Here is a 26,613-nt window from a genome sequence, read left to right on the forward strand (position 1 = left end):
CAAGAAGAGTTCTTCAAGGGCCTCTTTCTCTGCCTCTTCGTAGCGTACTTCCTCGCTTTCGACCTGATTTTCAGCTGCACTAGACCTACAGGCCACTTGGGAATCATCTTTTGTGAATAGTTTGTAGCACGACTTGTGGTAGTGCCCCTCTGCAGCAACAAGGTCTCTGCTAAGTAAACCAAGTATTCTCTGTGTGCCTTTCCTTATCGCTGCTCTGCGGATCGTCTCATCTGCTCGTAGCTCAACACACTGGACAATTGGCTCCCTTGTTTGTTTTCCTTTTAGGTACTTGCTTGACTTCTCACAGAAGATACATACTTTGGCATACACCCTGCTATCACTGGGGGCACCCCTCGGTAGCTTCCTCATGGAGATTTTGCTTGCTGTTTCGACATTGACACCCTTGCCAAGGATAGAATCCAGTGACTTCTTCATTGTAAAGATACTACGACATTTACGGTGATATTGTATGTGTGGTATTTCTCCTTCTTCAAGGCCCTTAGCTGCTACCAGGACTGATTCATGCTGCCTGATCTCTGCAGCCCTAAGCAATGTTTTCCAGGAGTCCAAATCCTTAAGGGACGCCAGATCATCGCTGTCATCATTAGAGCAGTGTATGATACAGTCGATCCGTGATTTCTTCCTTGCTGGTACTTCCATCATGCCGTTAGATAGTCAGTAAACACCTGCAAACACAAAGAAAAACATTAAAATTTTATTTACCGTATTTCCTGGCGTATAAGACGACTTTTTAGCCATGAAAAACATGGCTCCAAGAGGGCGGTTGTCTTATACGCCGAATACAGCCGCCGGGGGGAAAGGCCGCCGCGCAGGGAAGGAGGAGGCAGGGGCCCACCTTCATGAGGCGCTCGTTCTTAGAGCTGGGAGCGCTGGTGCTAGGTGACTGTTCCCCCTCTCTCCACAAGTTCCTTACCAGCAGCAGCACACAGTACAGGACTACAGGACCTGTGGTGATGTCACGGCCATGTGATCAGTCACAAGCCTGGGAGGTGTCAGCCTCTACAGAGGGAGATAGGAGCTCTGCAGAGAAGACCGGAGAGTCCTGTTCAGCACAGAACGTGTATGTGTCAGTGTGTGTGCGTGTGTTGGGGCACCTCAGGGTGTCTTCAAATGTGACATAGCCCCCTAGATTTCTTCCAGTAAAATTTGCACTCCAAAAGTCATTTGGCGCTCCTTCCCTTCCGAGGCCTGCCGTTCCCCAATACTGCAGTGTACGACAACATATCAGGTGTTGTTGTGTTCGGGAGAGATTGGTGAACAAATAGTGGGGTGCATTTTTTGCTGGTACACCTCTTAAAAATAAAAAAATGAGCCTAAAATGACACCTTCATGTAAAAAATGCACTTTTTCCATTTTCTCAACCAAGTGTTTCCAACTACTGTGAAACACTGGTTGGGTCAAAGTGGTCACTATACCCCCTAAAAGATTCCTTGGGGGTGTAGTTTCCAAAATAGGGTCACTTTTTGGGGTTTCCACTGTGGGGGTACCTCAGGCAGCCTTCAAATGTGACATGGCCCCCTAGATTTCTTCCAGTGAATCCGCCACCCAAAAACCACATAGCGCTCCTTCCGTGTTGAGCTGTGCTGTGTGCCCATACTTTAGTTTACGAGTACATGTGGGGTGTTTCTATAAACTGCAGAATTAGGGTAACCAAGTTTGGGTTTGCCGTTAACCCTTGCTAGGTTGCAGGTAAAATTGGATTACAATGTAATATCTGGAAAAAAAATGAAATTTTGAAATTTCGCCTTCATTCTGCTAAAATTCCTGTGGAACACCTAAAGGGTTAACAGTTTTTAAAAATGAGTTTTGAACAGCTTGAGGGGTGTAGTTTGCAAAATGGGGTAATTTATGGGTGGTTTCTGTTATGTAAGCCCCTTAAAGTGACTTCAGAAGTGACTTGGTCCTTTGAAAAGTGGGTTTTGCTGTAAATGTGAAAAATTGCGCATAAAACTATAAGCCCTATTACGTCGTAAAACAATAAGGTTTCATTTTCAAAATGATGCCAATATGAAGTAAACATGTGGGGAGTGTAAATTAATAACTATTATGGGGGGTATCAGTATTTTTGTAAAAAGCAGAGAATTTCAAAGTTAAAAAATTGCCGATTTTTCCAAAATTTCCGAATATTTAGCATTTTTTTATATAGAAAGGTAAAATATATTGACTCCCATTTAGCACTGACGTGAAGTACAATATGTCACGAGAAAACAATCTCAGAATGGCTTGGATAGGTGAAAGCGTTCCAAAGTTATTAGCCCATGAAGTGGCACAGGTCAGATTGGCTTAGGCACTTGGGTACAAATAGGCCTAGGGCTGAAGGGGTTAATAAGCTACGTATATGTAAGGGCTATCATATCAAAAAATAAACTACAGACATGCATCTACCTAAAAATACCAAAGAAAATTAGTCACTCCGGGTGGTACCGATATCTGGCCCGGCTCATGGACTATCTAGGGGCTTATTTCAGCCGGGTCCCTGACTGCATACAAACACAACCACACTGGCGCTGAGCTCATACATAAATTGACACTAGCGCATGGCCGTGCGGACCTGCGGATGTTTTATAGTTGCAGCTCTACAGGACCTTCCTGGAGGACCAATGGGAGCTGCTACAGGGCCTGAGCGTGTAACCCCCGACCTCCAATGAGAGGTCCTCCCGTGGGCATGCTCAGTGTGTGCAAAGCAGGACTTAGTCCCAGAAAAGCCTGCTTGCCGCAAACCAGTAAAGGGTACAATAGCAGAGCCTGGAAAGGCAGCAGTAACCCTTTGTACAATATCAGACTGAGCGAGACGCTGGGACCGACATCTCTGCTGAGCAGACTCCACTGTGGCTGATGCAGAATGGGAGACTGCAGCAGACACGGATCGAGATTCCCCCTGTGCAGCAGCAGGAACTCGACTCCTAACATAGAGTAACCCCATATCTGCAGGTTAATGGTGTTTTTTGACATCACAGGTCTCCTTGAAGTTTTAATGCAGTCCTTGGTATTGGTTTGATCTAACAATGTGGCCCTCTGATCAAATGAGTTTGTGCACCCCAGGGCTATGAAGTCCATCAAGCTGATTCAGAAGCTCTCCTGCAGGAAACGTCACCCAGAGTCAGTTTTGTAGAATAGGACTGGGCATCAGGCTAAGCAGGGTCACCACGCTTACTGTTTTAGACAGGTTTCTAGACATATAATTTCATAAAGGACTGCTACCCACATGGTCAAAATTGTTTAATGACAGAAAAACCCACAATGGTCACAGAAATAACTTGAATCTGACAAAAGTAATAATAAATTAAAAATGTATGAAAATGAACACATGAAAGTCAGACATTGCTTTTCAACCATGCTTCCACAGAATTTAAAAAAAATAAAACTCATGAAATAGGCATGGACAGAAATGATGGTACCCTTAACTTAATATTTTGTTGCACAACCTTTTGAGGCAATCTCTGCAATCAAACAATTCCTGTAACTGTCAATGAGGCTTCTGCACCTCTCGACAGGTATTTTTGCCCACTCCCCAAGAGCAAACTGCTCCAGTTGTCTCATGTTGTCTCATGTTTGAAGGTTGCCTTTTCCAGACGGCATGGTTCAGCTCTTTCCAAATATGCTCATTAGGATTTAGGTCAGGGCTCATAGAAGGCCACTTCAGAATAGTCAAATGTTTTCCTCTTAGCCATTCCTGGGTGGTTTTAGCTGTGTGTTTTGTGTCATTATCCTGTTGCAAGACCCATGACCTGCAACTGAGACCAAGTTTTCTGACACTGGGCAGCACATTTCTCTCTAGAATCCCTTGATAGTCTTGAGATTTCATTGTACCCTGCACAGATTCTAGACACCCTGTGCCAGATGCAGCAAAGCAGCCCCAGAAAATAACAGAGCCTCCTCCATGTTTCACAGTAGGGACAGTACATTGTTCTTTTCTTGATATGTTTCATTTTTCCGTCTGTGAAAATAGAGCTGATGTGCCTTGCCAAAAAGTTCCATTTTTGTCTCATCTGTCCATGGGACATTCTCCCAGAAGCTTTGTGTCTTGTCAACATGTAGTTTGGCAAATTCCAGTCTGGCTTTTTTATTATTTTTTTTCAACAATGGTGTCCTCATTGGTTGTCTCCCATGAAGTCCACTTTGGCTCATACAACGACAGATGGTGAGATCGGACACTGATGTTCCTTGAGCTTGAAGTTCACCTTTAATCTGTTTAGAAGTTTTTCTGGGCTCTTTTGTTACCATTCGTATTATCCATCTCTTTGATTTGTCATCAATTTTCCTCCTGCAGCCACGTCCAGGGAGGTTGGCTACAGTCCCATGGTTCTTAAATATCTGAATATGCGCTACTGTAGTAACAGGAACATCAAGCTGCTTGGAGATGGTCTTATAACTTTGATCTTTAATATGTTTGTCTATAATTTTCTTTCTAGTCTCCTGAGACAACTCTTTTCTTCGCTTCCTCTGGTCCAAATTGAGTGTGATACACACCATGTCACCAAACAGCACAGTGAGTACATATAGCCCTATATACAGGCCCACTCACTGATTCCAAGATTGTAGACACATTTGATGCTAGTTAGTGGACACACCTTGATCTAACATGTCCCTTTTGTCACATTATTTTCAGGGGTACCATCATTTCTGTCCAGGCCTATTTCATAAGTTTTATTTTTTGAAAAATTCTGTGGAAGCATGGTTGAAAAGCAATGTCTGACATTCATTTGTTCATTTTCATAGATCTTTTATTTATTATTACTTCTGTCAGATTCAAGTTATTTATGTGACCATTGTGGGTTTTACTGTCATTAAAGAGGGGTGCCAACAATTTTGACCACGTGTGTACAAGCTTTACATGTTCTAATATGTTATGCTCATCTTGTCAAACTTTGGGTTTTCATGAGACAATACAATGTTTTTGCCTATGCCACAATTGTTTTTATATTATCATCTAGTGAATATTACTTCTGTATTTTGCAGATAATAGCACAATGAATAGGACTCTAATATTACGTCTGGCAATCTTGGTGGCAGTATGGTTAATATGTGCTTCTAACAAAACTCAGAGAAGAGCACTTCACACGGACAATGGAGCTGGCAGTACATCACACAATGGAAGAACTCTACCTTCCCATAGACAGCATGACCATCTACAAATAAATCAAAATAAATCTATAACTAGGGGTTTACTGAAAAGAAACTTATCGCAATCTATGCAGAGAGATGAAAGTCAAACTCATGTTAAAAGGGTCAACACACAACAAAGAGCTGGTGTGAGGCAACCACAAGCTAGGATGTTCAAAGATGACAGCGCAACATCTGCACGTTCTAGGACAGCACGTTTTCCATCTACTGCGAGTTCACCTAATATTCTTGCTAGCTTTGCTGGCAAAAACAGAGTATGGATTATCTCTGCGCCTCATGCATCTGATGGCTATTACCGACTCATGATGAGCCTTCTGAAAAATGATGTGTATTGTGAACTTGCGGAAAGACATATTCAACAGATTGTCATATTCCACGAGGAGGGAGAAGAAGGAGGGAAAATAAGACGAATTACAAATGAAGGAAAAATCTTAGAACAGCCTATTGATCCAGCAATTGTACCAAAAATGATGACTTCTTTGAAACTGGAAAAAGGAAAGTTTGGTATGGTTCTCCTCAAGAAGACTTTGCAAATAGAGGAAAGATATCCTTACCCTGTTCGTCTAGAAGCAATGTATGAGGTCGTTGATCAAAGTCCCATTAGAAAAATAGAAAAACTCAGGCAAAAAGGTTTTGTACAAAAATGTAAAGCAGCTGGTGTAGAAGGTCAAGTATCTGAAGAAGGAGAGACTGGTGGTAGCAGTAGTACTACAAGCGGTACAAAGCCTACATCAGCTAGTGAAATTATCCAAATCACAGTTAAGAAGGAGGAACCAAAAAGAAACGTCATCCCTACAAGGTCAACTAGAGTTAAAAGTACAAGAAAACCCTACACAGCACCATCCACACCTTCAACCACAGTTAAAATAACAACTATTGCACCTTCCACAAAGGCCACTACACGAATCCTAACTACAACTTCAAGAGAACCAACAACAGTGCCAACAACAGTTCTTCCCACAACACAGAAACCATGGTCTACTAAGTCTATGACCACTTCAGAATCTCATAGATTGCCTGTGCAAGCTGAAGTAACAACTGGTGATCCAGAAACAGCAAGGCCCTATTTTCCTGTGAGAACCGATAAACACAGAGATAGACAGCATGTGCAGACAGGAAAGCACTTTGCTACTACAAGCAAAACAAACAAACCAGTGGTCCATGAGTCCCACACAGTCACTCCCGTTGTTTCAACAACCACTACAGAGCATTATACAAAAGAAAACACAGGGCGGTTTGGGGATAACCGTACAGATAGACAAGGCCAAAGTTCTCAGGATGTCACATCAACTCAAAAGAAACCTCAGAAGACTAAATCATCTAAAAAGAAAGGCGTTGAGAAAATATTTACAAATGAATATGATGATAAATTTAACTCTGGCAAAACCACAACTTCACAAGTCGAAGAAACTATAGAAGAGGTAAATATTCCACCCAAAAAGGAAAAAGAGCAGAAAAAGGGGGAAAAACCTGAGAAGATTGATAAAAAGAAAAAAAAAGCTGATAAGTTAGAGAAACCTCCAAAGAAAGATAAAACATCTAAAAAAGACAAGTCCGATAAAAAAGTTAAGGCAGAAAAAGATCGCAACAAAAAAAATAAAAAGGCAGGAAAAGGTGATGAAGAGAGTTATATCAAACCAGTGAAAAAGACCGTTACCGAAGCCCCGAAAAGATCTTTGACAACATTCCTGCACAACTTTGAAGGCAAACGGAGATTATTGGTAGGTCTTTCAGGCACTTACATATATTATTGTTCTAGTATTAGAAATCAGTTGCTGAGCTTGTAAGGACTGGCTTGTAGTGTTGTAGGAAACATTATGTTGTATGAACTTAAAAGGGTTTCCACGACTATGATATTGATGACCTAATGTAATGATAAGTCATCAATTTCAGGTCATGGGATTTTGACATCCATCACTGCCATCAAATAGCAGCTGATCCAAGAGCGGCAACTAAGCAGTGTACGGAACTATGGTGTTTCCCTCCATACACTATTTATGTCTGGACCCTGTCAGACCTAATCAGTGGGGTGCAGGGTTTTGGACCTAATTGATCTGATATTGATGTCTTATGCTAAGGATATGTCATTAGAATCATAGTAGTGGAAAAACCCTTTAAGGAGATGCATAGATTAGATACTAATGTGATCATTCTTCATCTAGGAATAAATTGCAAGTAAAGAAACTTAAAGTTAATGGTAGCCATATGGACACTATATCAGACTTGAATATAATAATCATAGCAACACATTAGTTTGATTAATAAATATAGATTACAACATGTTTTTGATTTTGTTCCCTCTGAGGATAACTGAAAAAGTTTTCCCAGCAAATGTATCCATGGTATATTCATAAGTTATGCCATAAATGTATGATCTGTGCAGGTCTAACCACTGGGACCCTAATTGATCACTATAGCTATGGTACACCACTCATCAAATGATTTTGCCACCACAAGACTGCTAATTCTTACTTAAAAACACAATAATTGTAAAGTCCTGTTTCCAAAGTGAAGCAGAATGTGACAACCTCCGAAGAGTGCAGCAGCCCTCTGTGTTTGTGATTGTGGGGTTCTTTATTACCTGATCTAGCAATATTTATTATTATTATTATTATTATTTATTTATTTATATAGCACCATTGGTTCCGTGGTGCTGTACATGAGAAGGGGTTACATACAAGTTACAGATATCACTTACAGTAAACAAACTAACAATTACAGACTGATACAGAGGGGAGCGGACCCTGCCCTTGCGGGCTTACATTCTACAATATAAAACTAGTTGCACTTTCCTAACTTTTGTCATTTGTAATGTTTATGGTATTACAGTGTGTTATCATTACCTCTGCAAGCTTTTATTTGACTTTAATGGAAATGGTTTATACATTAAATGAACTCTGTGAAACCCTCTTCAATTATAGTTTCCACCAAATATTAGATAAAAAAATATGCTATTTCAAAATATGTAATTTTACACTTGCATTCCTTCACTATTCACCTACAAACGAGCCGTATACTGCATGTTGATGAACAAGAGCTGAGAGTCCTCTCTAAGATATGTGCATTCTTAGGAGTCCTCTCCATTACATGCACACTCTTAGGAGTCCTCTCCATTACATGCACACTCTTAGGAGTCCTCTCCATTACATGCACACTCTTAGGAGTCCTCTCCATTACATGCACACTCTTAGGAGTCCTCTCCATTACATGCACACTCTTAGGAGTCCTCTCCATTACATGCACACTCTTAGGAGTCCTCTCCATTACATGCACACTCTAAGGAGTCCTCTCCATTACATGCACACTCTTAGGAGTCCTCTCCATTACATGCACACTCTAAGGAGTCCTGTCCATTTTATGCACAGTTTTTGAAGTCGGCTCCATTATTTGCACACTCTTTGGAGACCTCTCCATTATGTGCACAATCATAGGAGTCCTGTCCATTATGTGTACACTATGAGGAGTCATTTCTATTATGTGTGCACATGTATAAATCCTCTCCATTTTGTGCAAACAATTAGGGTATGTGTCCACGTTCAGGATTGCATCAGGATTTGGCCAGGATTTTACGCAGGTAAAATCTGCACCAAATCTGCACCTGAGGTCACTGGCAGGTCACCTGCGTTGTTCATGCGTTGTTTGAGCATTGTAAGGACATGCTGCGTTCTGAAAAGACGCGCCGCATGTCCGTTTCCGCGGGTCTGCCGCATGCATCGTTTAATGCATAGTGGAGACGGGATTTCATGAAATCCCCTCCACTATGGTGTAACATCTGGACGCTGCGTGTTTGACGCTGCGGCTCTACGCAGCGTCAAACACGCAGCGTTTCCTGAACGTGGAAACATACCCCTAGGAATCCTGTGCACGATGTATACTCTCTTAGGGTATGTATCCACGGTCAGGAATAGCTCAGTATTTGTTCAGGATTTGATGCAGGTGAAATCTGCACCAAATCTGCATTTGAGGTCACTGGCAGGTCAACTGTGTTTTTGATGCGTTTTTTTACGTGCATTTTTTATGCGTTTTTTCATTGCATGCATTTTTTGTCACTTTAAATAAAGCCAATTGAAAGTTGGCTTCTGGGAAGAAAAAAAAAGTGATTTCCTGTTTGCAGATATATTGGGATATGTTCCCACGGTCTGTAAATGCTGCGGGTTGGATGTTGTGTACATCCGCATTTTTAATGTGTTTTTTCATGCCGATTTGTGTGTGTTTATGTAAGCTAAATAAAGATATACAAAAAAAAAAAGAATTGTGATGTAATTTCCTTGTCCAACCTCTTCTTTTACATACTCCATTGAAGAATAATGTTCACACATACAGCTAGGTGCACTGGCCTTTACTGCAATCCATCCATTCTGCAGAAATATCTAATACACATTCCAGAAAAAAGGCAGCACTCCTTCCTTAAAGTGAATATTTGTGGTTTAATTCAGACCCACATGACAGGCGACGTTTCGGCTCTGAATGAGCCTTTCTCAAGCCTGAGAAAGGCTCATTCAGAGCCGAAACGTCGCCTGCCATGTGGGTCTAGATAATAGATAGATAGAACTATAGATAGATAATAGATAGATAGATAGATAGATAGATAGATAGATAGATAGATACGAAAGATAGATAGATATTGCTATACATCTATAGCTATATCTATCTTATCTATCTATCTATCGTATCTATCTATCTATCCATCGTATCTATCTATCATATCTATCTATCTATCATATCTATCGTATCTATCTTATCTATCTATTGTCTAGATAGATAGATAGATAGATAGATAGATAGATAGATAGATAGATAGAGATAGATATAATTCCATATCAGGAAATCCCCTCCACTATGCTGTAACATCTGGATGCTGCGAGTTTGACGCTGTGGCTGTACACAGCCTCATACACGCAGCATTTCCTGACCGTGGAAACATACCCTTAGGAGTCTTCTCCATCACATGCCCACTCTTAGGCGTCTATTTTTGAAAAAGAGTTTAGTAAGAAATTCAAATGTGTGATAAAGCTGCTATTAAATACCGTACTACCCCAGCGTTGAACCACTACTTTTCCAACAGCAGTGCTGTCACCCAGAAACGTCCATCTCCTTTTACTCCTCAATATACAGGTGCTTCTCACAAAATTAGAATATCATCAAAAAGTTAATTTATTTAAGTTCTTCAATACAAAAAGTGAAACTCATACATTATATAGAGTAATTACAAACAGAGTTTTCTATTTCAAGTGTTTATTTCAGTTAGTGTTGATGATTATGGCTTACAGCCAAAGAAAACCCAAAAGTCATTAACTCAGTAAATTAGCCCCTTCACCCCCAAGGGTGGTTTGCACGTTAATGACCAGGCCAATTTTTACAATTCTGACCACTGTCCCTTTATGAGGTTATAACTCTGGAACGCTTCAACGTATCTTGGCGATTCTGACAATGTTTTCTCGTGACATATTGTACTTCATGATAGTGGTAAAATATCTTCGATATAACTTGCGTTTATTTGTTAAAAAAACAGATATTTGGCGAAAAATTTGAAAATTTCGCAATTTTCCAACTTTGAATTTTTATGCCCTTAAATCACAGCCATATGTCATGCAAAATACTTAATAAGTAACATTTCCCACATGTCTACTTTACATCAGCACAATTTTGGAACCAAATTTTTTTTTTGTTATTGAGTTATAAGGGTTAAAAATTGACCAGCAATTTCTCATTTTTACAACACCATTTTTTTTCAGGGACCACATCTCATTTGAAGTCATTTTGAGGGGTCTATATGACAGAAAATACCCAAGTGTGACACCATTCTAAAAACTGCACCCCTCAAGGTGCTCAAAACCACATTCAAGAAATTTATTAACCTTTCAGGTGTTTCACAGGAATTTTTGGAATGTTTGAAAAAAAGTTAAATGTTTATTTTTATTTACACAAAATTTATTTCAGCTCCAATTTGTTTTATTTTACCAAGGGTAACAGGAGAAAATGGACCCCAAAAGTTGTTGTACAATTTGTCCTGAGTACGCTTATACCCCATATGTGGGGGTAAACCACTGTTTGGGCGCATGGCAGAGCTCGGAAGGGAAAGAGCGCCATTTGACTTTTCAATGCAAAATTGACTGGAATTGAGATGGGACGCCATGTTGTTTGGAGAGCCCCTGATGTGCCGAAACATTGAAACCCCCCACAAGTGACACCATTTTGGAAAGTAGACCCCTTAAGGAACTTATCTAGATGTGTGTTGAGCACTTTGACCCAACAAGTGTTTCACTACAGTTTATAACGCAGAGCCGTGAAAATAAAAATTCCTCTTTTTTTTCACAGAAATGATTTTTTAGCCCCCAGCTTTGTATTTTTACAAGGGTAACATAATAAATTGGACCAAAAAAGTTGTCCAATATGTCCTGAGTACGCTCATACCCCATATGTGGGGGGAACCACTGTTTGGGCGCATGACAGAGCTCGGAAGGGAAGGAGCGCCATTTGGAATGCAGACTTAAATGGATTGGTCTGCAGGCGTCACGTTGCATTTGCAGAGCCCCTGATGTACCCAAACAGTAGAAACCCCCCACAAGTGACCCCAAATTGGAAACTAGACCTCCCAAGGAACTTATCTAGATGTGTTGTGAGAACTTTGAACCCCCAAGTGTTTCACTACAGTTTATAACGCAGAGCCGTGAAAATAAAAATTATTTTTTTTTCACAAAAATGATTTTTTAGCCCCCAGTTTTGTATTTTCACAAGGGTAACAGGATAAATTGGACCCCAAAAGTTGTTGTCCAATTTGTCCTGTGTACACTGATACCCCATATGTGGGGGTAAACCACTGTTTGGGCGCATGGCAGAGCTCGGAAGGGAAGGAGCGCCGTTTGGAATGCAGACTTAGATGGATTGGTCTGCAGGCGTCAAGTTGCATTTGCAGAGCCCCTGATGTACCTAAACAGTAGAAACCCCCCACAAGTGACCCCATATTGGAAATTAGACCCCCCAAGGAACTTATCTAGATGTGTTGTGAAAACTTTGAACCCCCAAATGTTTCACTACAGTTTACAACGCAGAGCCGTGAAAATAAAAAATCTTTTTTTTCCCACAAAAATGATTTTTTAGCCCCCAGTTTTGTATTTTCCCAAGGGTAACAGGAGAAATTGGACCCCAAAAGATGTTGTCCAATTTGTCCTGAGTACGCCGATACCCCATATGTTGGGGTAAACCCCTGTTTGGGTACACGGGAGAGCTCTGAAGGGAAGGAGCACTGTTTTACTTTTTCAACGCAGAATTGTCTGGAATTGAGATCGGATGCCATGTCCCGTTTGGAGAGCCCCTGATGTGCCTAAACAGTGGAAACCCCCCAATTATAACTGAAACCCTAATCCAAACACACCCCTTACCCTAATCCAAACGGTAACCCTAACCACACCCCTAACCCTGACACACACCTAACCCTAATCCCAACCCTATTCCCAACCGTAAATGTAATCCAAACCCTAACCCTAACTTTAGCCCCAACCCTAACTGTAGCCTTAACCCTAGCCCTAACCCTAGCCCTAACCCTAGCCCTAACCCTAGCAATAACCCTAACCCTAGCCCTAACCCTAGCAATAACCCTAGCCCTAACCCTAGCAATAACCCTAGCCCTAACCCTAGCCCTAACCCTAACCCCAGCAATAACCCTAGCCCTAACCCTAGCCCTAACCCTAACCCTAACCCTAGCAATAACCCTAGCCCTAACCCTAGCCCTAACCCTAGCCCTAACCCTAACCCTAGCCCTAACCCTAATGGGAAAATGGAAATAAATACATTTTTTTTATTTTTTTATTTTTCCCTAACTAAGGGGGTGATGAAGGGGGGTTTGATTTACTTTTATAGCGGGTTATTTAGCGGATTTTTATGATTGGCAGCCGTCACACACTGAAAGACGCTTTTTATTGCAAAAAATATTTTTTGCATTACCACATTTTGAAAGCTATAATTTTTCCATATTTCAGTCCACAGAGTCATGTGAGGTCTTGTTTTTTGCGGGACGAGTTGATGTTTTTATTGGTAACATTTTCGGGCACATGACATTTTTTGATCGCTTTTTATTCCGATTTTTGTGAGGCAGAATGATCAAAAACCAGCTATTCATGAATTTCTTTTGGGGGAGGCGTTTATACCGTTCCGCGTTTGGTAAAATTGATAAAGCAGTTTTATTCTTCGGGTCAGTACGATTACAGCGATACCTCATTTATATCATTTTTTTATGTTTTGGCGCTTTTATACGATAAAAGCTATTTTATAGAAAAAATAATTATTTTGGTATCGCTTTATTCTCAGGACTATAACTTTTTTATTTTTTTGCTGATGATGCTTGTGTGGCAGCTCGTTTTTTGCGGGACAAGATGACGTTTTCAGCGGTACCATGGTTATTTATATCTGTCTTTTTGATCGCGTGTTATTCCACTTTTTGTTCGGCGGTATGGTAATAAAGCGTTGTTTTTTGCCTCGTTTTTTTTTTTTCTCACGGTGTTTACTGAAGGGGTTAACTAGTGGGACAGTTTTATAGGTTGGGTCGTTACGGACGCAGCGATACTAAATATGTGTACTTTTATTGTTTTGTTTTTTTTATTTAGATAAAGAAATGTATTTATGGGAATAATATATTTTTTTTTTCTTTATTTAGGAATTTATTTTTTATTTATTTTTTTACACATGTGGAAAAATTTTTTTTTTACTTTTTTACTTTGTCCCAGGGGGGGACATTACAGATCGGTGATCTGACAGTGTGCACAGCACTCTGTCAGATCGGCCATCTGCTGTGCAGGGCTGCAGGCTTACCAGCGCCTGCTCTGAGCAGGCACCCGGTAAGCCACCTCCCTCCCTGCAGGACCCGGATGCCGCGGCCATCTTGGATCTGGGACCTGCGGCGAGGAGGGAGGTAGGAGACCCTCGGAGCAACGCGATCACATCGCGTTGCTGCGGGGGTCTCAGGGAAGCCCGCAGGGAGCCCCCTCCCTGCGCGATGCTTCCCTATACCGCCGGTACACCGCGATCATGCTTGATCGTGGTGTGTCGGGGGTTAATGTGCCAGGGGCGGTCCGTGACCGCTCCTGGCACATAGTGCCGGATGTCAGCTGCGATATGCAGCTGACACCCGGCCGCGATCAGCCACGCTCCCCCCGTGAGCGCGGCCGATCGCGTATGACGTACTATCCCGTCGGTGGTCATACGGGCCCACCCCACCTCGACGGGATAGTACGTCAGATGTCAGAAAGGGGTTAGAATAATTAACAAAAAACACCTGCAAAGGCTTCCTAAGTGTTTAAAAATGCCCCTTAGTTTGTTTCAGTAGGCTCCACAATCATAAGGAAGACTGCTGACTTGTCAGATTCTCAGAAGGCAGTCATTGACACACTCCACAAGGAGGGTAAGCCACAAAAGGTCATTGGTAAAGAAGCTGGCTGTTCACAGAGTGCTGATCCAAGCATATTAATGGAAAGTTGAGTGGAAGGAAAAAGTGTGGTAGAAAAAAGGTGACAAGCAACTGGGATAACCACAGCCTTGAAAGGATTGTTAAGAAAAGGCCATTCAAATATTTGGGGGAGATTCACAGGGAGTGGACTGCAACTGGAGCCATTGCTTCAAGAGCCACCATACACAGATGTGTCCAGGACATGAGCTACATTCCTTGTGTCAAGCCACTCAATAGACAATAGTCACGATCCATGTTTGGACCTGTGGCAGATCTGGCCTCTCAGATTAAAACTTTTTTCCTTTCAGGTCATCGGGAGTTAATGCAGTTTTCCCCCCGGTGGCCGCTGGTGTAATTACATTGCTGCCTAGTCTGCTGATGTGGTTGGTGACCACTTCCACCATCCTTCAATAGGACACCTGATGCATCAGCTGACTGTTGGTTATACAGGTTCTTTTGGAGACCAACCTAGTTGGAGACAGGAGCTTGCAGAGTGCTGTGGTTCTTCAGCTGAATACTGATACCTGGTGCCTTACTCTGTTGTGCGGTGCATTTCAGCAGAGAAAGCTAAGTGTGGTGTTTATTGTTTCTTTGTCCCTTTGTTGTCTGTAACTTTCCCCTGTGTTGTATTAGTGCAGCGGTGGGACCAGTGCTCTCACCTGCCAGTTATCTACTTAGGGATAGTAGCAGGGAAAGTGAGGGATTAGTATCCTGTTCGACGACAGGGTGTAAGAACCCGTATAGGGATGATACTAAGATCAGGGCACATCCTCAGGTGAGTGAAGGAGGTGTCCAATTTCCCGTTCCCTACCGACAGGGCCCACCGTTGTTAAAGTGTCCCTGGTGTACCCTTGGGTGTTTCGCTGTTATGTGACCAACCTCTCATAGGGTCATGTCATGCCAGGACAGTCAGTTCGTGACAACAATGCCAGAAGCGTCTAACCTGGGCAAAGGAGAAAAAAATATATACTATTGCTCAGTGGTCCAACGTGTTGTTTTCAGATGAAAGTACATTTTGCATTTCATTTGGAAATCAAGGTAGCAGAGTCTGGAGGAAGAGTGGAGAGGCACACAATCCAAGCTGCTTGAGATCCAGTGTGAAGTTTCTGTAATCAGTGATGGTTTGGGGAGCTATTTCATCTGCTGGTGTAGGTCCACTGTGTTTTATCAAGACCAAAGTCAGCGCAGCCGTCTACCAGGAAATTTTAGAGCACTACATGCTTCCCTCTGCTGGCAAGCTTTTTGGAGATTGAAATTTAATTCTCCGGCAGGACTTGGCACCTGTCCACACTGTCAAAAGTACCAATACCTGGTTTAAAAACAACAGTATTACTGTGCTTGATTGGACAGCAAACTCACCTGACCTTAACCCCATAGAGAATCTACGGGGTATTGTCAAGAGGAAGATGAGTGACACCAGACCCAACAATGCAGATGAGCTGATGGCTGCTATCAAAGCAACCTGGGCTTCCATAACACCTCAGCAGTGCCACAGGCTGATCGCCTCCTTGCCACATCGCATTGATGCACTAATTAATGCAAAAGGAGCCCCGACCAAGTATTGAGTGCAGTTACTGAACATACATTTCAGTAGGCCAACATTTCGGCTTTTAAAATAATTTTTCAAGCTGGTGTTATAAAGTATTCTAATTTGCTGAGATATTGACTTTTGGGTTTTCATTGGCTGTAAGCCATAATCATCAACAATAACAGAAATAAACACTTGAAATAGATCACTCTGTAATGACTCTATAAAATATTCAAGTTTCACTTTTAGCATTGAAGAACTAAAATAAATTAAGTTTTTGATAATATTCTAGTGGAGCGCCCCCACGTGTAGGGCAATGGGGTACTCGGTACCGGGTCCCCCTTCTCGGTTCTGGGGATGTCATGGTGGCCCGACCCGGTTCGTGGCCCTTCTGAGGGGCGTCCAATTAAAGGTGAAGTTTGTACGGTGTTCGTGACGCCACCTGTGGTATTCGGTCAGGGTGACCGACGCTGCTAGGGGTCCGCTGGGGTGATGGAATGGCAGCTAGATGGTATACCTTCCCACAGGTGAAGTATGTCCCCAGGGCTTCCCTGATGTATAGGTAGTGATGGTGGACGTTGTAAGGCGCAATGAATAACGAGGACACAAAGTTTGCAGTCTCTTTACCTTTTACTGAAGACTTCAGCGTCCACAGTCCAGAGTACCGTTCACAGGGCAGGCAGAGTCCGGACGGTCCAAAGGCACATCCGGAGTTCCCTTGTCCAGGTGGAAATCAGTAGCCTTCCTACTAGCGCCTGTGTGTTGTAGTACCTCCCTGCTGAGCACCACGGGATAGTCCTCACAACTTTCGTGAATGTTTCTGATCTTCTCTCTCTCTGTCCCCAAGATGGTATGGATAGGACAACCCATATGACGGGGTAGGCCTGGAGCTTATTTATAGGGACCCTAGAGACGCCCCTCTCCCACAATTTGCCTCCGTGTCTTCTTAGGTATTTAGGTGGGGCAGCTAACTTGGAATCAACTGTCCTGCCGGTCTCTGAAGTAATGCGTAGAGCCTATTACTCCCTCGGTGTTCCGGCCACCGGCTACGCGCCTCAGAAGGAGGCTGCCGATCTCAGGGCAGAACTCCTCCCGGTATTATCTCCTTGTGCTGTGACTTCGTTTCTCACTCTCCACATTATACTTCGCTTTGTGTCCTTTCTTAGGATACTGCCGCAATGGAGTGCAGGCGCAGCTCCATAACGTTCTATCTCGTGCTTGACCTCTGTCTGCAGCTCAGATGTTCCTCCTCCTTTCCCTGTCTGCCTGACAGGTCCTCTCTGGGTCTAACCCAGGTAGCTCCCGACTCGATGTTATCGGGTCGAAGCCCAGTCCACTTCTCGCTCACTTCCTATCCAACCCACCAGTTTTACCCGTGTGTGAGGAGTGCCCTAATAGATAGAAGCAATGCTCCCCCTGGTGGACTGGAGTGTGAAGTGTAGTGTGTGACTGTGATACCTGGCAAGGTGAACTCCTTTAGCACCATCAGACGTAATATCACTCCCCCTGGTGGAAGAGCGACATTACTGCAACGACCAGGACTCTGGGGCGCTGCACTAGCTTTGTGAGAAGCACCTGTATATGCAGATGAAGCTTTCCCTCAATCAGCGTGCATGACTGCAGCAGCTGGGCATACAAAGGGGTTGTGACATGCACAACCTAGTCAGGAGAGCACCTCCCTCATCTATGCATCAACATGCAGTATACAGCCCATTTGTGGGTGAAAAGAATGCAAGTTAGTTGAAATCTAAAAATGATAGATTCTGAATCAGAGTATCTAATTCTATTTCCTAATTACTGTGATCTAGAGGAGAGGGTTTTGGGAGTGAAATTGTCTGTTTTAAAAGGTTATTTCCAAAATCACAATTTGATCTTATAATCTTGTACACATATATTTATTTAGGTCAATTTATTTTTCAATTTTAAATCTGCCCCATTTTGCACATATTATCCCCAAGAGATGTCTCATGCAGCCAAATTTAAGCTCCTGTTGGTATTGGAAGGTCCTGCTGTAGTGCCTCTCACCTGGCTTCTTGCCATAGCTCTGCTGTTCCTCTACCTCTAGAATACACTCTCTATGCCTCTGTAAACTGATTGCTATGGTACAATACTCTGTCTGATCAATTTTCCTTTTGCCATCTATATTTGCAAAACTGCATGTGTGTTTTTACATCACTGTTAGCTGGTCTATCTCAGAGCTCAACTCTTATGCACTTCTGAGCTTGTAATTAATAGAAAGTGCACAGTTGAGTTGCCTCCGTTGTCTGCTGCAGACAGATTAGTGATGTGAAGCTGCAAATGCTGCTCTGTTTAATGTATGTGGCAGAAGATAATCCTTTAGCATTCAAAAAATTTTGGATTGTGAGAAAGCCCTTCTCAGCCTTTCCCATCCCCACCCTATCGCATAGGCAGTTTCCTTGGAAACTCTAATCACAGCTCTCACTTTTCTGGACTGTGTGCTTGTTCAGAGTCCATGTTATCTCTATATGTAGTGTATTGCAGTGGGGTTGGTGCAGTGTGACAGACAGGCAATGACCACAGGAAAGTTCAAAACAAAGTGTCTTTAACCCCTTCACCCCCGGAGCTTTTTCCGTTTTTCCGTTTTCGTTTTTCGCTCCCCTCCTTCCCAGAGCCATAACTTTTTTATTTTTCCGTCAATTTGGCCATGTGAGGGCTTATTTTTTGCGGGACGAGTTGTACTTTTGAACGACATCATTGGTTTTAGCATGTCGTGTACTAGAAAACAGGAAAAAAATTCCAAGTGCAGTGAAATTGCAAAAAAAGTGCAATCCCACACTTGTTTTTTGCTTGCCTATTTTGCTAGGTTCACTAAATGCTAAAACTGACCTGCCATTATGATTCTCCAGGTCACTACGAGTTCATAGACACCTAACATGACTAGGTTATTTTTCACCTAAGTGGTGAAAAAAAATTCCAAACTTTGCAAAAAACAAAACAAAACAAAATTGCGCCATTTTCCGATACTCGTAGCGTCTCCATTTTTCGTGATCTGGGGTCAGGTGAGGGCTTATTTTTTGCGTGCCGAGCTGGCGTTTTTAATGATAGCATTTTGGTGTAGATACGTTCTTTTGATCGCCCGTTATTGCATTTTAATGCAATGTCGTGGCGACCAAAAAAACGTAAATCTGGCGTTTCGAATTTTTTTCTCATTACGCCATTTAGCGATCAGGTTAATGCTTTTTTTTAATTGATAGATCGGGCGATTCTGAACGCGGCGATACCAAATATGTGTAGGTTTTTTTTTTTTTTTATTGATTTATTTTGATTGGGGCGAAAGGGGGGTGATTTAAACTTTTATGTTTTTTTTATTTTTTTCACATTTTTAAAAACTTTTTTTTTTTACTTTTGCCATGCTTCTATAGCCTCCATGGGAGGCTAGAAGCAGGCACAGCCCGATCGGCTCTGCTACATAACAGCGATCATCAGATCGCTGTTATGTAGGAGAATTGCAGGTGTGCTGTGAGCGCCGACCACAGGGGGGCGCTCACAGCCACCGGCGATCAGTAACCATAGAGGTCTCAAGGACCTCTATGGTTACAATGGAGGAGCATCGCCGACCCCCGATCATGTGACAGGGGTCGGCGATGCGCTCATATCCGGCCGCACGGCCGGATGCGGTAGTTAAATGCCGCTGTCTGCGTTTGACAGCGGCATTTAACTAGTTAATAGCGGCGGGTGATCGCGATTTCACCAGCCGCTATTGCGCGCACATGTCAGCTGTAAAAAACAGCTGACATGTCGCGACTTTGATGTGCGCTCACCGCCGGAGCGCACATCAAAGCGGGGGTCCCGACATGTGACGTACTATTCCGTCACATGTCGGGAAGGGGTTAATGTCCAACGTACTCACAAAGGGAAAACAAATGGTATCCTTCGGATCGCTTCCGGAAATCAAGACAGTCTGTATCCGAGACTAGTTGCCGTAGGCGACTGCACCACTGTGTTACGCTGAGGGTTGCCAGGCCTTTTGGCTTCTCTTGGCTCCATGTTACTTCACAAAGGCTGAGCCTTGAAGAGCCACCTGCTCTGTAGTTTGCAAACCAAGACTGACCCACCCAACTCTTTGCTGCAGGATTTTTAAATGGAATCTGTGGCCATAGGCCACTTGTAAGACCCGGCATGGAGGGAGCGACCAGCCCCACTACCATCCTGTAGTTCGCTTCAAAAATAAAAGCCCAAGCCCGGTTTTCTTAAATCTGCCTTGGCCAAATAGATTGTCCAAGACCAAACTTATTTTTATTCTGCACTGCAACCACAGCTATGTCTGTGACTGCAATGCACTCCAGCGGCCTTAATACTCTTCTATGCGCATCCTGGGGGACACATAGTGACCCTCACATATAACACCTGTCGCTGCCTCACAGTAGATATGTACTATATGTAGATATAGGGACTCCGAACAAGCACTGATAGACCATTAATGTGTATTAGCTGAATGAAGATGTTCAACAGAACTGTAACTCAAGGAGGAACACCCGCCCCACAAGCAACCAGGAAGTAAGGAGAATGTAAAGAGAGTGCATAGCTCTCAGATGCTCAAGAGATAACTTGAGACCACCCATTTAAGTTTGGCAAAATGGTGGCTGCTCTCAAAATGGTAGTTCAAGCAAAGTGTGTTACTCATTTTATATGCTAAAGCACTAGTTGTTTCAGAGGTCATTAGTTAAAGGAGTTTTCTAGTTTGCTTGTTTAATTAATGCTATCAACATTAGGTCAGTGGAGTCTAGCGCATCTTCTAATCTGCTGTTTAACCCCTTCCCGACATGTGACGGTATAGTACGTCACATGTCGGGACCCCCGCTTTGATGTGCGCTCCGGCGGTGAGCGCACATCAAAGTCGCGACATGTCAGCTGTTTTTTACAGCTGACATGTGCGCGCAATAGCGGCGGGTGAAGTCGCGATCACCCGCCGCTATTAACTAGTTAAATGCCGCTGTCAAACGCAGACAGCGGCATTTAACTACCGCATCCGGCCGTGCGGCCGGATATGAGCGCATCGCCGACCCCCGTCACATGATCGGGGGTCGGTGATGCTCCTCCATTGTAACCATAGAGGTCCTTGAGACCTCTATGGTTACTGATTGCCGGTGGCTGTGAGCGCCCCCCTGTGGTCGGCGCTCACAGCACACCTGCAAATCTGCTGTGTAGCAGCGATCTTATGATCACTGCTGCATAGCAGAGCCGATCGGGCTGTGCCTGCTTCTAGCCTCCCATGGAGGCTATAGAAGCATGGCAAAAGTAAAAAAAAAAAGTTTTTAAAAATGTGAAAAAAATAAAAAAAATATAAAAGTTTAAATCACCCCCCTTTCGCCCCAATCAAAATAAATCAATTAAAAAAAAACCCAACCTACACATATTTGGTATCGCCGCGTTCAGAATCGCCCGATCTATCAAAAAAAAAAAGCATTAACCTGATCGCTAAATGGCGTAATGAGAAAAAAATTCGAAACGCCAGATTTACGTTTTTTTGGTCGCCACGACATTGCATTAAAATGCAATAACGGGCGATTAAAAGAACGTATCTACACCAAAATGCTATCATTAAAAACGCCAGCTCGGCACGCAAAAAATAAGCCCTCACCTGACCCCAGATCACGAAAAATGGAGACGCTACGAGTATCGGAAAATGGCGCAATTTTGTTTTGTTTTGTTTTTTGCAAAGTTTGGAATTTTTTTTCACCACTTAGGTGAAAAATAACCTAGTCATGTTAGGTGTCTATGAACTCGTAGTGATCTGGAGAATCACAATGGCAGGTCAGTTTTAGCATTTAGTGAACCTAGCAAAATAGGCAAGCAAAAAACAAGTGTGGGATTGCACTTTTTTTGCAATTTCACTGCACTTGGAATTTTTTTCCCGTTTTCTAGTACACGACATGCTAAAACCAATGATGTCGTTCAAAAGTACAACTCGTCCCGCAAAAAATAAGCCCTCACATGGCCAAATTGACGGAAAAATAAAAAAGTTATGGCTCTGGGAAGGAGGGTAGCGAAAAACGAAAACGGAAAAACGGAAAAAGCTCCGGGGGTGAAGGGGTTAATGTCTCTGTAGCTCTGCATCACACTGTGTCACCTTCATTTTCTAGACATACATATACAGTACTTTTAGTAGAGGCTGTATCTGAATGGGACTAAAACTGCATCTATAATGTAAGATTATTATGAACGAGCGTTCCTAACTAAACTCATTTCACGTTAATCTGTCAGAGTAAACAGGCTGCAAATAAAAATGATCATTCATCAAATGAAATTATGTTTGTGCAATGCAAAAGATCATCGTTCTCAGCGGTGCATCGGCCTGTGTAAGCAGGACTCGCACTGCCAAGATCAATGGTAGCCTATGTTCATTGAGCGATCTGCTGCAGGTCATTTAGTGTGCCTCATTTACCGAGGTCTGCCTGTGTAAACAGGCTATTAAATGACTGCCAATCAATAAGTGTTTACCGATTGGCGGTCGTTTGGTGGTGCCTGTCGGTCTCTGTAAACGGACTTGTAATGCCAAGCACTGCTGGTATTCTCAATGTGGATTTGTGATGTACATAACAGAGGAAACAATTAAGGGGACGCAGCACTCCCTTTTAGGCAAGGATTACCTTAATTAATGTCTGTTAAATAGATTCTCCTCACTTCACTTCATTCTTTCTTGAACATCTCAAATGTGTCATACAGCTTATCACAACTCCAAAGGAGGAGAACAACATGTATTCCCAGCAACGTGATGAGTATCTGGAGACAGTTTGTGAGATGGCCGTAAGAAAGATCTCAATTATCACAATCTTTGGAACATTGACCAACAGCACAATGAAAATTGATCACTTCCAACTAGGTAAGCCATTCATATATTAACTTCCACAATGAAGTCTCATTTTGGAAATGTTCTTCTGATTTTGGAATAACATCTTCATTTATTACAGTTTATTCATGGTGATGACGTTTGACTGAAATATGGCAGAAACTGAACAACTTTGTACCCAGAGTATTTTGATGATTCAGTTATAATCTCAGACTTTTGTACAAATTTTTTAGCTTAAATTCAAGAATAGGTAAATGATTTATTTTTCCCTTTTTGTATTTTTTTTATACAGCTTCAACAATGTAACCAGGCTTTGATTTAAGGTTTCCTTAAGTGTTGGTACCATTCATTGATAAGCATGTCATTTTCAAGACAATGGTTGTTGTGATAGCCATTGTGTTATTTGTAGTCTGTTTATGTAGCATCTACACAAATTTATCTTCATAAAGTGCTAATCAATGGCATAATCTGCAACACAGCAATGTTTCTGGAGAAGTAACCTTAAGGTACCGTCACACTAGGCGATATCGCCAGCGATCCGTGACGTTGCAGCGACCTGGATAGCGATATCGCTGTATTTGACACGCAGCAGCGATCTGGATCCCGCTGTGAAATTGCTGGTCGCTGCTAGAAGGTCTGCACTTTATTTGGTCGCTAGGTCGCCGTGTATCGCCGTGTTTGACAGCAAAAGCAAGGATACCAGCGATATTTTACACTGGTAACCAGGGTAAACATCAGGTTACTAAGCGCAGGGCCGCGCTTAGTAACCCGATGTTTACCCTGGTTACCAGCGTAAAAGTTAAAAAAACAAACAGCACATACTCACCAGCGCGTCCCCCAGCCTCTGCTTCCTGACACTGACTGAGCGCCGGCCCTAAACTGAAAGTGAAAGCACAGCGGTGACGTCACCGCTGTGCTGTTAGGGCCGGAGCTCAGTCAGTGTCAGGAAGCAGAGGCTGGGGGACGCGCTGGTGAGTATGTGCTGTTTGTTTTTTTAACTTTTACGCTGGTAACCAGGGTAAACATCGAGTTACTAAGCGCGGCCCTGCGCTTAGCAACCCGATGCTTACCCTGGTTACCCGGGGACCTCGGCATCGTTGGTCGCTGGAGAGCGGTCTGTGTGACAGCTCTCCAGCGACCAAACAGCGACGCTGCAGCGATCGGCATCGTTGTCGCTATCGCTGCAGCATCGCTTAATGTGACGGTACCTTTATGTGCATGGGCCATGTGCACACGTTGCGGATTTCTTGCAGAAATTTCCTGAAGAAAACCGGAAATTTTCTGCAAGAAATCCGCATTTTTTTTTTTGCGTTTTTTTCGCGTTTTTTTAGCATTCTGCAAGCGTAATTAGCTTGCAGAATGCTAAAGTTTTCCAAGCGATGACTGACAGGTTGGTCACACTTGTCAAACATACTGTTTGACAAGTGTGACCAACTTTTTACTATAGATGCAGCTTATGCAGCATCTATAGTAAAAGATAGAATGTTTAAAAATAATAAAAAAAATAAAAAAATGCTTATACTCACCCAGACATCTCATCAGCGGCGTCCGTTCGTCTTCCTATAGCTGGTCTGTGCGCACAGGGCCTTCCGTGACGTCACGGTCACGTGAGCGGTCACATGACCGCTCACGACCAATCACAGGACAGTGACGTCATCGGCAAGGTCCTTCGCCGCACACCAGCTACAGGAACCGAACGGCAGCGTGCAGCGGTGAGGCGGGAACACTGCGCGGGACATCGAGGGTGAGTATAGGACTATTTTTTATTTTATTTCTTATTTTTTGACCACTTATATGGTGCCCAGTCCGTGGAGGAGAGTTTCCTCTCCTCCACCCTGGGTACCAACCGCACATAATCTGCTTACTTCCCGCATGGTGTGCACAGCCCCGTGCGGGAAGTAAGCAGATCAATGGACTCCTAGGTGTGCGGAATCCCTGCAATTCCGCATTTTTAATGAACATGTTGCTTTTTTTTCCGCTATGCGATTTTTTTCGCGGAAAAAATCGCAACATTTGCACAAAAAATGCGGAATACCTTGTAAATAATAGGAGGCATATGTTAGCGTTTTTTTCGCGTTTTTATCACGTTTTTATAGCGAAAAAACGCGAAAAAAACGCGAAAAATCCTGAACGTGTGCACATGGAGGATTTGCTGTCTCATACATTGTATTTGGTTCTCCGCGAGTGCTGCATGAGTTAACAGAGGAAAATATTTTTCATAACATCCTGTTAAAAGAAATGTAGAACTTAGGTGTGGTTTCCGTAGATCAAGTCCGTTCTCCAGTAGATCACCCACAGGGAGAGTAGAGGTGTTGAGTTATCCCAGGTAAATGAAAAAGAGAAGGAATATTGTCAGGCTCCGAACACTGAAGTCGTGTGTGCAATATCTCCCCAGCACCTCCAAAATAGTATTAAGGCTTTAAGTATAAAGTGTAATGTACCCACTTTAATACTTCTTTGAAATCCTTATTAGCATATGTGTATTTGTATCATGCAGTATTCTGGCCCCTGACCCATCAGTACTGGGAAAGGGGCATATGGTGAACACAGATGACTACACTATGATAGGTCATATCAATGTCCTCCTATAAATTAAGTGTCTAGAAGAAAAGTCTGTTGGAGACCCTGAAGAGCCCCACTCACAATCTGCTCAATTTTTCCCTTGTAAATTAGATTTCAACACGCTCACCTCCAGTTCAAGGTAACACTCGTTCCTAAGACATCTGCTGAGAAGCTCTCGTATTGCTTTTATGCCCTACCACATGTGGAGATGGGACTTGTAGCTTAGATTCATCTCTAGTGACCTTTGGCTTATAAATAGAAAAAATGCATATACAGCTGTTATCCAAATCCCTCTCTTTACATGTGGGAATAATTCAGGTAAGGCCGGGGTCACACAGCCATAGATTCTCTCATCCGAGAGAATCAGGTCGATTAGGCTAGTAACACTCCGAGTTTGCCCAGGGTGTCAGCATAATATTATCAGATTCTGTCGGATGCACGAATCAGATCACACTGTGAGAAGATGTAGAAAATTCCTCCATCTTTTTCAATTCTTCATATTTTCCATTCTGTGAGTCCGTGGATATTGGACTACAGTTGGATGTCATTCGAGTGCAGTGCAATGTTTTCTCCGCACTCATAGACTTGAATGGGTGTGTGCCATCCGATTTTAGAGTAAAATCGCAACATGCTACGATTTGTTTCTTTGAAAGATTCTGTCAGTGAAAAATATCGGTCATTGTCACTGCCGCAGTGAATAACATTGGTCCAAGTGCTATCCAATAAAACAAATCAGATAGTATTTGTATGATGTATATGGTGGTGTGAGCGAGCCCTCATAGGCAGAGGTGTCAAACTACATTCCTCGAGGGCCGCCAACAGGTCATGTTTTCAGGATTTCCTTAGCATTCCACAAGGTGCTGGAATCATTCTGTGCAGGTGATTAAATTATCACCTGTGCAATACAAGGAAATCCTGAAAACATGACCTGTTGGCGGCCCTCGAGGAATGTAGTTTGACACCTCTGCTCATAGGAATACGTTTGGCAAACCAAGATCCATTAGAGCACAGATTACAGGAAGGGTGGATATTTAAAAAATATAGAAGGTAAAATGGGGAACTTTAATTTAAATAACCAAAGTGGCCATCCATTTTTATAGGTATTCTTGGCAGTTTCAAAGATCC

At 42.8% G+C, this 26,613-nt stretch overlaps 1 protein-coding gene across 2 annotated transcripts in view; it reads left to right on the plus strand.

The window, feature by feature from the left end:
• Window positions 1-26,613, plus strand: part of CCDC80 (coiled-coil domain containing 80) — a 174,962-nt gene that overhangs the window by 12,263 nt on the left and 136,086 nt on the right. For both annotated transcript variants that reach the window (XR_013223771.1, XM_077294830.1), the window contains exons 2-3: window positions 4,981-6,866; window positions 22,803-22,959. Coding sequence is in view for 1 of the 2 variants with exons in the window: in XM_077294830.1 (XP_077150945.1) it covers window positions 4,992-6,866; window positions 22,803-22,959 (2,032 nt within the window). In the remaining variant the exon portion in view is untranslated. The remainder of the gene's footprint in view (window positions 1-4,980; window positions 6,867-22,802; window positions 22,960-26,613) is intronic.

The sequence above is a fragment of the Ranitomeya variabilis genome, chromosome 3, assembly GCF_051348905.1.
Source record: "Ranitomeya variabilis isolate aRanVar5 chromosome 3, aRanVar5.hap1, whole genome shotgun sequence".
NCBI lineage: Eukaryota > Metazoa > Chordata > Amphibia > Anura > Dendrobatidae > Ranitomeya > Ranitomeya variabilis.